Here is a 12,347-nt window from a genome sequence, read left to right as displayed (position 1 = left end):
ATTTTGACAAGCTGAGCTTCGTCGCTGAAAATTGACGTAATCGGTCACGTTATATCTCAGCTGCTCACAGCATCCCGTGAAAGAGAAGATTATGCAAAATAAAATACAAATAAAATCTACGGTCAGAATTTTTGGGATATGAGGACAGACGTTCACTAAACGTAAGTGTTCATTCAAATATCGAAAAGTCGTTGCAGTTTTATTCATTCAAAGTTTTCAGCATACTGCGTCCCTTATTATACAAGCTAACTGCAGCACTGTCGCTAGTTTTCGATTTAGTTAGCTGCCTGTATCCACTTCTACTGTATACAAACCGGCTATATGCCTCCCTAAATACACTATTAGGTAATGCTTGTACAAGATGACAAAGTAAATGAAGTGGATATGAAATTGTGTGGTAACCATTATTTTGTGTTATCTGAAATGATTTCTGCGTTTAAAAGCTGTGATATAACTTGTATTTTAGCTACATTGCACCTGTTGTGTTTAGATATAGTTTCAAATTAAAATGAGTGTTTGTAAACATGAACAAACTGTTCATAATTTGTTTCACTGCCTCTAATGTCTCTGTGTTTTCCATAGGGTGTGTGGGTTGGTGGAGCTGTCAACTGTCTGAAGTGGACACTGGAGCAGTGAGCAGTCATGAGGCCACTGAGAGACGCCCAGCTAGGGGCCTTCACCTTCTTTGCCTCGGCTCTCCCCCACGATGTGTGCGGGAGCAACGGCCTCCCCCTCACCCCCAACTCCATCAAGATCCTAGGCCGTTTCCAGCTGCTCAAGACCATTTCCCACCCCAGGCTCTGCCAGTACGTAGACATCTCCAGAGGGAAGCATGGTAGGACTATGCATCTCTGTCTGTTTGTCAATGGGTATTTTGGGTCCTATTCTTGATACAGTGAAAATACATCACTCCCTCAACCTACCTTCCTTGGAGTAAAAGTGATCTGAATACACCAATGGTAAAGCACTGATATAGCACTTAAATAGGCCTACCTGGAATGGTGAAAGATCCAATCAAATTTTAATGCGAATGTAGATGTTAATGCAAGTGTAGCGAAATGCTTGTACTTCTAGTTCCGACCGTGCAGCAATATCTAACAAATAATCAATCAATTCCCCAACAACTACCTAATACACCCATCTAAAGGGGTGAATGAGAACATGTACATATAAATATATGGATGAGCGATGGCCGAGCGGCATAGGCAAGGTGCAATAGAGGGTAGAAAATACAGTATATACATATGATATGAGTAATGTAAGATATGTAAACATTATTAAAGTGGCATTGTTTAAAGTGACTAGTGATCCAGTGATTGGGTCTCAGTGTAGGCAGCAGCCTCTCTGAGTTAGTGATTGCTGTTTAGCAGTCTGATGGCCTTGAGATGGAAGCTGTTTTTCAGTCTCTCTGTCCCAGTTTTGATGCACTTGTACTGACCTCGCCTTCTGGATGGTAGCAGTGTGAACAAGCAGTGGCTCGGGTGGATGTTGTCCTTGATGATCTTTTTGGCCTTCCTGTGACATCGGGTGCTGTAGGTGTCATGGAGGGCAGGTAGTTTGCAGACCGCACCACCCTCTGGAAAGTCTTACAGTTGAGGGCGGTGCAGTTGCCGTACCAGGCTGTGATATAGCCCGACAGGATGCTCTCAATTGTGCATCTGTAAAAGTTTGTCAGGGTTTTGGGTGACAAGCCAAATTTCTTCAGCCTCCTGAGGTTGAAGAGGCGCTGTTGATCCTTCTTCACCAAACTGTCTTGTGTGGGTGGACCATTTCAGTTGGTCTGTGATGTGTATGCCCAGGAACTTAAAACTTTCCACCTTCTCCACTGCTGTCCCTTCGATGTGGATAGGGGGGTGCTCCCTCTGCTGTTTCCTGAAGTCCACGATAATCTCCTTTGTTTTGTTGACATTGAGTGAAAGGTTGTTTTCCTGACACCACACTCCATGTCCTCCCCTCCTCCCTGTAGGCTGTCTAGTCATTGTTGGTAATCAAGCCCACTACTGTTGTGTCGTCTGCAAACTTAATGATTGAGTTGGAGGCGTGCATGGCCACGCAGTTGTGGGTGATGATGGAGTACAGGAAGGGGCTGAGCACACACCCTTATGGGGCCCCAGTGTTGAGGATGAGTGAAGTGGAGATGTTATTTCCTACCTTTACCATACGTCAGAAAGTCCAGGACCCAATTGCACAGGGAAGGGTTGAGACCCAGGGCCTCAAGCTTGATGATGACCTTGGAGGGTACTATGGTGTTGAATGCTGAGCTGTAGTCAATGAACAGCATTCTTACATAGGTATTCCTCTTGTCCAGATGGGATAGGGCAGTGTGATGGCAATTGCATCGTCTGTGGACCTGTTGGGGTGGTATGCAAACCGAAGTGGGTCTAGTGTGGCCGGTAAGGTGGAGGTGATATGATCCTTGACTAGTCTCTCAAAGCACTTCATGATGACAGAAGTGAGTGCTACAGGGCAGTAATCATTTAGTTCAGTTATCTTTGCCTTCTTGGGTACAGGAACAATGGTGGCCATCTTGAAGCATGTGGGGACCGCAGACTGGGATAAGGAGCGATTACACCAGCTGGCTGGTCTGCGCATGCTCTGAGGACGCGGCTTGGAATGCCGTCTGGTCCAGCAGCCTTGCGAGGGTTAACACGTTTAAATGTTTTACTCACTTCAGCCACGGAGAAGGGGGGGGGGTGCAGTCCTTGTTAGCGAGATGTGACGGTGGCACTATATTTTCCTCAAAGCGGGCAAAGAAGGTGTTTAGTTTGTCTGGAAGATAGACGTCGGTGTCCGTTTCGTGGCTGGTTTTCTTTTTGTATTCCATGATTTCATGTAGACCCTGCCATATGTGTCTCGTGTCTGAGCCATTGAATTGTGACTCCACTTTGTCCCTGTTCCAGCATTTCGCTTGTTTGATTTCCTTGCGGAGAGAATAACTACACTGTTTATATTCAGCCATATTCCCATACCTCTTTCCATGGTTAAATGCGATGGTTCGCGAGTTCAGTTTTGTGACAATGCCTCCATCCATCCACGGTTTCTGGTTAGGGTAGGTTTTAATAGTCACAGTGGGTACAACATCTCCAATGCACTTCTTTATAAACTCACTCACAGAGTCAGCGTATAGATCGATGTTGTTCTCTGAGGCTGACGGTATCCCAGTCCACGTGATATCCCAGTCCACGTAATCAAAACAGTCCTGAAGCGTGACTTCCGATTGGTCAGACCTGCGTTGAATGGTTCTAGTCACTGGTACATCCTGTTTGAGTTTCTTCCTATAAAACGGTAGGAGAAAGATGGCGTCGTGGTTGGATTTGCTGAAGGAAGAAAGGGAGGGCGGGGGAGGGCTTTGTATGCATCGCTGAAGTTAGAGTAGCAGTGATCGAGTGTATTACCCCTGCACGTAGTGCAATCAATATGCTGATAGAATTTAGGTAGCCTTGATCTCAAATTTGATTTGTATAAAATCCCCAGCTACAATAAATGCAGCTTCAGGATTAGGGTTGCAAAGGGTCTGAAACTTTCTGGGAAATTTCCAGAATTTTTCTTGAGATTTTACATGGGAAGTTGAGCCTGGGAATATTCCTTAAATCATCAAAAAAGTAGCTTATAACAGTGAACATTTTTGTGGGATACACACGTCAATTCTAGGTCTTGTGGCATATTTTGGTTAAACTATCCCCAATTCAATGGAATTCAATGCAACCCTCTGCATGCACAGTGCATTCTTCCATCACATGTACAGCTGATTCTCAAGATCTTGCACAGTAATGAGATGCTATTGAGCCCACACTACTACACTGTCTGAGCCAAGGACTACATGCTTTCTGGTGAGTTTTGATTACAATACTGGGTTGGTTGAATATATTTTATATGACAAACATAACTTTTTGTTAACTACTAAATAGTAGGCTACAGCAAAGTGTGTTTAAATCATTTCTAACTTGTTAACAATTTCTGCTAGTTAGTTTTGATTCACCTGTTTCCATTAAAGCTGTGTAAATTTGCATATACTGTGCCAAATCATATGTGAAGAATGCAACAAAGATGCAGAAGTGCTTAAAGTTCCCTCAGCGCACACAAGAAGCAACCTCTGACAAAAGTCCCTCTACTTCTATTTGAGGGGAAAATGATGAATCAGACACCTTACTGATAGCAACAGCTCATGGTCCTCCTGGAATCAGAAGTGTTTTTGACTCAATGGAGGAACGTAGTCAGAGAAATGCTGATGAATGTCTTACTCAAGCTGTGTATGTAACTCTGATGTTTACAGGCAATGTCTATTGGAAGAGATTTCTGAATGTTCTTCGCCCAGCATACACCCCTCCAACCAGACATGCTTTATCTACTCATTTGCTGGATGCAGAGTTCAACAGAGTTCAAGTGAAGGTCAAGCAAATTGTAGAGAATGCGGACTGTATTGCAATCATCTCTGATGGGTGGTCGAATGTTCGTGGGCAAGGAATAATTAACTACGTCATCTCCACCCCTCAACCTGTACTCTACAAGAGCACAGACACAAGGGACAACAGACACAACGGTCTCTACATTGCAGATGAGCTGAAGGCAGTCCTCAATGACCTTGGACCACAGAAGGTATTTGCACTGGTGACAGACAATGCTGCGGACATGAAGAATGCTTGGTCTAAAGTGGAGGAGTCCTACCCTCACATCTGTGCTGCTCATGCATTGAATCTGCTCCTCAAGGACATCATGGCACTGAAAACAATGGATACACTCTGCAAGAGAGCCAAGGAAATGGTTAGGTATGTGAAGGGTCATCAAGTTATAGCAGCAATCTACCTCACCAAGCAAAGTGAGAAGAATAAGCGCACCACATTGAAGCTATCCAGCAACACCCGTTGGGGTGGTGTTGTCATCATGTTTGACAGTCTCCTGGAGGGGAAGGCGTCTCTCCAAGAAATGGCTATATCACAGTCTGCCGATATGGACAGCCCCATCAAGAGGATCCTCCTGGATGATGTATTTTGGGAGAGGGTGGTAAAGCAGCCTGAAACGCCAGAAACCTGGCAGTAGCCATTGCACGATTTGAGGGAGACAGTGCCATCCTGTCTGATGTTCTGATGCTTGCAGATGTAAGAGAAGTGTGTACTGCCCTGCCCACTTCACTGTTGCTCCAAGCAGAGGAATCTGCAGTTCTGAAATACATCAAAATGTGTGAAGACTTCTGCCTGAAGCCCTTACACGCAGCAGCGTACATGTTGGACCCCAAGTATGTTGCCAAGAGCATCCTGTCTGGTGCAGAGATCAACAAAGCCTATGTGTCATCACTACCATGTCTCGCCACCGATGTTTCCATGAAACAGAGAATGTTACAATCTCTGATGTCTCTCTGGAAGGCAACCCTTGCTCGAATTCCATCTATCTTGTTGTTAAGAGACTGGACATTGGCGAGTAGTATACTCGGGAGCTGTGGGCGATGTGCGCGTCTACGGAGCCTGACCAGGAGGCCGCTCCGTCTGTCCCTTCTGCGGCGCCGTTGTTTTGGGTCGGCTTTTGGGATTAGATCCATTGTTCTGGGTGGTGGACCAAACAGAGGATCCGCTTCGGGAAAGTCATATTCCTGGTCGTAATGTTAATAAGTGGACGTATAGTTCTTCCCGGCTGTATGTAATAAGAGGTCATTGATGACTGCCTTCCTGAGGTAACAATGTACGAAATAATATCTAAACTAAATACTGCATACTTTCCTAAGGACTCGAAGCGAGGTGACCATCTCTGTCGGCGCCATCTTGAGTGACTTTGTAGTGGAATCCTTGTTTTCCTCTTTGACTGTATCTGGCTTTCAGAGATTGAGAAGAATACATGGAAAATCAGGTATCCTAGTATTGCGATACTGGTATCGTGACAACGCTCCACTACCAGAAATATCCTAGTATTGGTAGAGTGGGATGGAGAGTGATACTAAAGAGGACTAGGGGAGATTCGTACTTACGTGACAGGCCGACAGCAGCTTTTAAATCCTATCCCTTTCCTTTCGGCATCTACTATTGTATATGACTGGTGTCCTATTAATATCAAATAAAATGTTATTCATCATATGCTTCGTAAACAACCGGTGTAGACTAACAGTGAAATGCTTACTTAGTGTGCAATCAGAAGGAAAAGGGAACGGTGTGCATTCAGAAGGAAGAGGGAACGGTGTGCAATCAGAAGGAAAAGGGAACGGTGTGCATTCAGAAGGAAGAGGGAACGGTGTGCATTCAGAAGGAAGAGGGAACGGTGTGCATTCAGAAGGAAGAGGGAACGGTGTGCATTCAGAAGGAAGAGGGAACGGTGTGCATTCAGAAGGAAGAGGGAACGGTGTGCATTCAGTGCATTCCAACAGAGCCTTGACCTTCCCTTTGTATTTTGAGAAACACCTAATAATCTTGTGTATTGTTGTGTGAAAAGAGGCTGTTCATATTGACTTCATTGCGGTCGTACCCATAAGTTCACACGTTGACTTGTACCCCAGTTTGTCATTTACAGTTGAGCAAATATAGAGAATCTTCATCACAGGTTAGACTTCCTCAAGAGGCTCTCTCAGCTTTCAACAATGTCTCTGTTTTTTAGTAGTGTTTTCGGTTTCATCCGAGTCACTGTAAAATAACTGGATGTGTTTGGCAAACTCCAACTGCACAATCTAACTTGTTTCGCTTTTGTTTGCTAAGCATATTACCACAAGAATGTGTTTTATTAAAAGTCTCAACAAAAACCGGAAATCATCCCAAATCCACAATATGCAGGTTTTATTGGACACATTAATGATTTTTGGCCAAAGTATACACAGTACTGTCATTATGGACTTCCTGAGTTGTTAAAAGCTTACTTTAGCCTGCTGTGTTTCATCCTTTTTTATGCCCAGATGTTTTAGTCACGGCTAGAAGCTTATGTCAAATTGCTGTCTGAAGTATATATTTTTTTTGTGCATTTTTAGCTAACCCTAACCCTTTTCCTAACCTTTACCTAATTCTCCAAACTGCTGTGAAAGTTCTCCTAACCTGCTAAGAAAAGTCCATTCTGACATGTACTGTATTCCATTTAGTCAAAACCATGTTTTAAGGTCCTGATCGCTGAACCCTTTGTTGTCAGGTTTTGTAGATCACATTTTGTTTTTCCATTTATTGTGTGGATGGGGAGTTATAAAGGACTGAGTACAGCTTTAAAGCGTTGTAATTACATATGCATGTTATCACAACACATGGCGCTAGCGTTTCATTTAGAAGGTTGTTCTGGGCTATGTTTACCCAATCATGTTGTGGCTAAACCTTTAACTTAAAGGCACACTCCTTCGTCGGAAAAACAACAAAATACCAGCCTTGCTGGAAGAAAAAAAAATGGAGAACAAGCAGCAGACCGTAAAACAGATGTTTTGAAATCACATATTAAACATATAAATCAATAAAATGCCAGGGCTGACCAATGTCATTTTGATCTACCGTTTCACAGCTTCTCTTCTTCCTTCTTCCAGAACGACTTGTTGTTGTAACGGAACACTACGAAAGCAGTCTAAATGATTTCCAGAAACAGGTTCAAACTGTCAGGTAAGATTTCAAGTTTTTTTTCCAGCCCGCCAACTGGCAGGCTGAATTTGGCCCGGCTGTTATTTTATTTAGGGCCCTGAGTTTTCTTATATAAAAAGGAAGTGTTATTTTATTTAGCATTTTTATAGTTGGACATAAAAGACTAAAAACACCAGCAAATCAGCGCCAAGTGATTTTAATTTTGGAATCTGTTCTAGAGTATTCCCACACATTATAGAGAGATACTGTATATGTGATCGTATACAACTGCAAGCAAGGTTTGAAATGGCTGTTTTAGACAAATATTCCATCTGTTTAGGATACTTGCGGGTTAATTTGCAGTCTACAAATGATTTGTTGTTATGCACTGTCCAACGAAATGCTTAGTTGCAGGTTCCTTCTCGACAAAGCTACAACGATAAGAAATAGCATAATACCCGAAGGCACTATATCTATATAGTAAAATATTTACACAACATAAAGACTATATATAGATGTAGTACAGTGATAATGTACTATGTTATGGAATGTTAAGAGGACCCAGTTCTATTTCTCTGTCTGTCCAGTAGAATGACCATGGTTTAACTGAACAAAGAAGAATAGCTTCATTACCTCAGGACTAGACTATGCACTCCCCTTGCCATCTACTGGTTGACACCGATAATAACACAAACCTCTTCCATCTAAAACCCTTACCGAATGAACTCCTCAACTCTACAGACCCGGCAGGGGGAAATTACTACATATTTAGTACACACAATGACCTGTTGTAGCTTTGTTGTCTGGAAAACAAAGACCGACTCCGAGTACCATACATGACCCGTTTTCAAGCCAAACACCACAGGTCCTAAAGCTACGCCCAAGTTTTATAATGTGTATATAAGATTTCTCAGGCCTTGTCTGTCTGTTACAGCCCAGAGAGGGTTCTCCAGATAGCCTATGAGGCCTTGGAGGGACTGGAGTTTATGAACAAACATGGGATGGTTCACAGAGCCCTCAATGCACAGAATGTCCTCATGGACGGCAAGGTAGGTAACCTCCCTTCCCTATCAGTTGGGGTCTAATGGAAAGGCATTTAAGGCCATTTGCCATTGTCATCTAGCCTGGTTAAACCTGCGCTCTCGTTTAAACAGGCTGATTATCATCACGTTATTGATGCATTATTGATTTATCATAAGGCCATCAATACATTGAACATTGTCAGATGTAACATTGTTTCATTGTAGGGCAAGGTGAAGCTGGCTAAGTTTGGGCTCTATTACATGACAGACCACGGGGCGGATGTGGACTTTCCTATTGGGTAAGTCCTGTTCACATCTAACCTCCCATGTACAACGAATGTGTCGATAGATGTGAAAAGCTAATCAATTGTGACTGACATTAGATTAGGCAGTGAAAACACATTTTTTTCAACATTTAGTCATTTAGCAGATGCTCTAAGAGCAACATACAGTAGTGATTGCATGCATTTTCATACTTTTTTTTTCTCGTACTGGTGCCCCATGGGAATTGAACCAACAACCCTGGCCTGCAAGCGCCACGCTCTACCAATTAATCTATTAATCTTAAAAGCAATACATGGTCCACTGTCATAGAGATAACTATGATGAATTATGATATGATAATGGAAGATTGTGAACCTCGAATGTCTGGAACTTGCAGTACTGTGGATCTTCTGGTAATGGAGGTCATGGTCCCTCTGAACACAACTCAGTATTTAAATGATGTTTGTGAAACAGAATGAGATGCATTACTATGACATGTATGTGTAATGGTCAATCTATTGTTTATCAAATCACATTTTGTCACATGCGCCGAACACAACAGGTGTTACAGTGAAAGGCTTACTTACAAGCCCTTAACCAACAATGCAGTTTTTAAGGAAAGCCCTTAAAAATAAGAGATAACAAATAATTCAAGAGCAGCAGTAAATAACAATAGGGGGGCTATATACAGGGGGTATCGGTGCAGAGTCTATGTGCTGGGGCCACCGGTGTCGAGGTAATTATGTACATGTAAGTATTAAAGTGGCTATGCATAGAAAATAACAGTAGCGGTGAGGGGGACAGGCAATGCAAATAGTATGGGTAGCCATTTGATTAGCTGTTCAGGAGTCTTATGGCTTGGGGGTAGAAGCTGTTTAGAAGCCTCTTGGACCTAGACTTGGTGCTCCGGTACCGCTTGCCGTGCGGTAGCAGAGAGAACAGTCTATGACTAGGGTGGCTGGAGTCTTTGACTATTTTTAGGGCCTTCCTCTGATACCACCTGGTATAGAGGTCCTGGATGACAGGAAGCTTGCCCCGGTGATGTACTGGGCCGTACGCACTACCCTCTGTAGTACCTTGCGGTCGGAGGCCGAGCAGTTGCCATACCAGGCATTCATGCAGCCCATCAGAATGCTCTCGATGGTGCAGTTGTAAAACCTTTTGAGGATCTAATCATTTTAGTCTCCTGAGGGGGAATAGGTTTTGTCGTGCCCTCTTCACGACTGTCTTTGTGTGCTTGGACCATGTTAGTTTGTTGGTGATGTGAACGCCAAGGAACTTGAAGCTCTCAACCTGCTCCACTGCAGCCCCGTCGATGATAATGGGGGCATGCTCGGTCCTCCTTTTCCTATAATCATCTCCTTTCTCCTGATCGCTTTGAGGGGGAGGTTGTTGTCCTGGCACCACACGGCCAGGTCTCTGATCCTCCCTATAGTCTGTCTCATCGTTGTCGGTGGTCAGGCAAACCACTGTTGTGTCATCAGCAAACTTAATGATGCTGTTGGAGTCGTGCCTGGCCGTGCAGTCATGAGTGAACAGGGAGTACAGGAGGGGACTGAGCATGCACCCCTGAGGGGCCCACGTGTTGCGGATCAGCGTGGCAGATGTGTTGTTACCTACCCTTACCACCTGGGGGCGGCCCGTCAGGAAGTCCAGGATCCAGTTGCAGAGGAAGGAGTTTAGTCCAAGGGTCCTTAGCTTAGTGATGAGATTTGAGGGTACTATGGTGTTGAACGCTGAGCTGTAGTCAATGAATAGCATTCTCACATGTGTTCCTTTTGTCCAGGTGGGAAAGGGCAGTGTGGAGTGCAATCGAGATTGCATCATCTGTAGATCTGTTGGTGCGGTATGCAAATTGGGGTGGGTCTAGGGTTTCTGGGATAATGGTGTTGATGTGAGCCATGACCAGCCATTATGATATCCAGGTTTTAGATATTAAAGTAATCCATTGTTTCTGTAATAAGTACTGTAATACATAGCTGAAGTCTTATCCAAATCCCAAAGGCCCTCATGTTTTAGAAAGTTTTTGTGGGTAATAGCCTGTTGTTGAATGGGGGAATGAGTGTGTGTGTGTGTTTGCCGCTGCCTCTGATGTCCTGTGTTATCTAGTCTCCAAGTAAAACATCTGTTTTGAAGATGAAATAAGCTTATCTGTCTAGTGTTTACGGAGATTCCTTGATATGAAGCAAAGTACTGTACATGCATCACTTAAACAATGACTTCAACAAAACAGGAAGTACCTGGAATATTTAGGTAGATTAATCATCAAAGTCTGTTCATTGTCAAATGTTATCTGTTGCAAACAGGTTTCATTGTATTTAATTCAAGACGACCTCAACGCTCTCAAGTTTACTATGTCTTGCAGGGTATTCAATTGACCTTTGACCCCCTCTCTGACTCTCTGACTATCTCTGTCCACAGGTACCCATCCTATCTGGCTCCTGAGGTCATCGCCCAGGGCTCAGTCCACCCTAGTGACCCCTCCCAGGGGGAGAACCCTCTTCCCTCGGGGCCCAAGACAGACGTGTGGTCCCTGGGAGTCCTGCTCTTTGAGCTGTGTGCAGTAAGCTCTCTTAAACCCCCATGTCTTGACCTAATGATTGATTATTTGATTGAGCTGTCAGTCAGAAGTCAGGACTGTCATTGACAGATGTTATGACAGTGTTATATAGCAATTGAACTGAGGGTTCAAGTAAAGTGTGATATTGTGGTTAGTGCATGAGGACAGAATGACTTCCTCCTATCAACCTTTTATTCACAGGGTAGAAGACTACTGCAGAACATTGAAATAAGCGAGAGATTGAAATTCATCATCACCTTGGGTAAGTGAACGTGTTGCCATGTCCATCAGCCTGGTGAGCCACAGGTTGGTTATGATGGGGTTGTTCATTGTTTATGACATGGTGGTCTGTGTTTTGTTGTTCTCAGGTTGCATTGACGACATAGTCACAGTCCTTGCAGAGGAGCACGGATGCTTGGATGCGATTAGGGTGAGTTTGAAATCAATCACAAGTCACTGTTCATTACACTGGCCTGCTAAAACCACTCTAAGAAAGGTTGATTGTCCTAGAATTCCTAGTTTGCCTAATGTGTAGATTGCCTAATGTGTGGTAAAGTCATGTTTTATGATGTAGATAAAAGACTACACCTTACTATATGCTGTATTGTTGGTCCAGAGACGATTGTGATTGTAAATGACGACACTTCATCAAATACCAAAACGATGCCCTGTAACTTGTAACCGCTAGCTGTGTGTGTTTGTGCGCGCATCTGTTTGTGTGTATATGTGTGCTAATGAAATTCATATGTCCTCCATTTGCCAAAGTGTTTCCCTTGTAAAAAGGCTTTTAACCTTTCTCAGGCTATTTTATTTCTTTAGGATGCTGAAAAGCCATAAAAGCAAAGGGAGATTGGGGCTGTGGGTCTGGATTGTAGCATAACTAATGTGATTGTCAACGTTCTGTTACAGGAGCTGCCTGAGAACGTCCTGACATTATTAAGGAAATGCCTGACCTTCCTGCCCTCCAGAAGGTAACTCGACCAGAGATGTTTTATA

The 12,347-nt window shown here is 43.6% G+C and overlaps 1 protein-coding gene across 1 annotated transcript in view; it reads left to right on the top strand.

Annotated features, from left to right (window-relative positions):
• The first annotated feature begins 14 nt into the window (after positions 1-14).
• Positions 15-12,347, top strand: part of LOC110514596 (TBC domain-containing protein kinase-like protein) — a 61,159-nt gene continuing 48,826 nt past the window's right edge. The window contains exons 1-9 of the mRNA XM_036954052.1: positions 15-161; positions 583-835; positions 7,475-7,547; positions 8,440-8,554; positions 8,753-8,826; positions 11,213-11,354; positions 11,553-11,613; positions 11,720-11,781; positions 12,261-12,322. Of these exons, the coding sequence (XP_036809947.1) occupies positions 643-835; positions 7,475-7,547; positions 8,440-8,554; positions 8,753-8,826; positions 11,213-11,354; positions 11,553-11,613; positions 11,720-11,781; positions 12,261-12,322 (782 nt within the window). The 5' untranslated portion in view covers positions 15-161; positions 583-642. The remainder of the gene's footprint in view (positions 162-582; positions 836-7,474; positions 7,548-8,439; positions 8,555-8,752; positions 8,827-11,212; positions 11,355-11,552; positions 11,614-11,719; positions 11,782-12,260; positions 12,323-12,347) is intronic.

This window comes from Oncorhynchus mykiss, chromosome 19, assembly GCF_013265735.2.
Source record: "Oncorhynchus mykiss isolate Arlee chromosome 19, USDA_OmykA_1.1, whole genome shotgun sequence".
Taxonomy (NCBI): Eukaryota; Metazoa; Chordata; class Actinopteri; order Salmoniformes; family Salmonidae; genus Oncorhynchus; species Oncorhynchus mykiss.
This window is presented reverse-complemented; position numbering and strand designations above follow the sequence as displayed.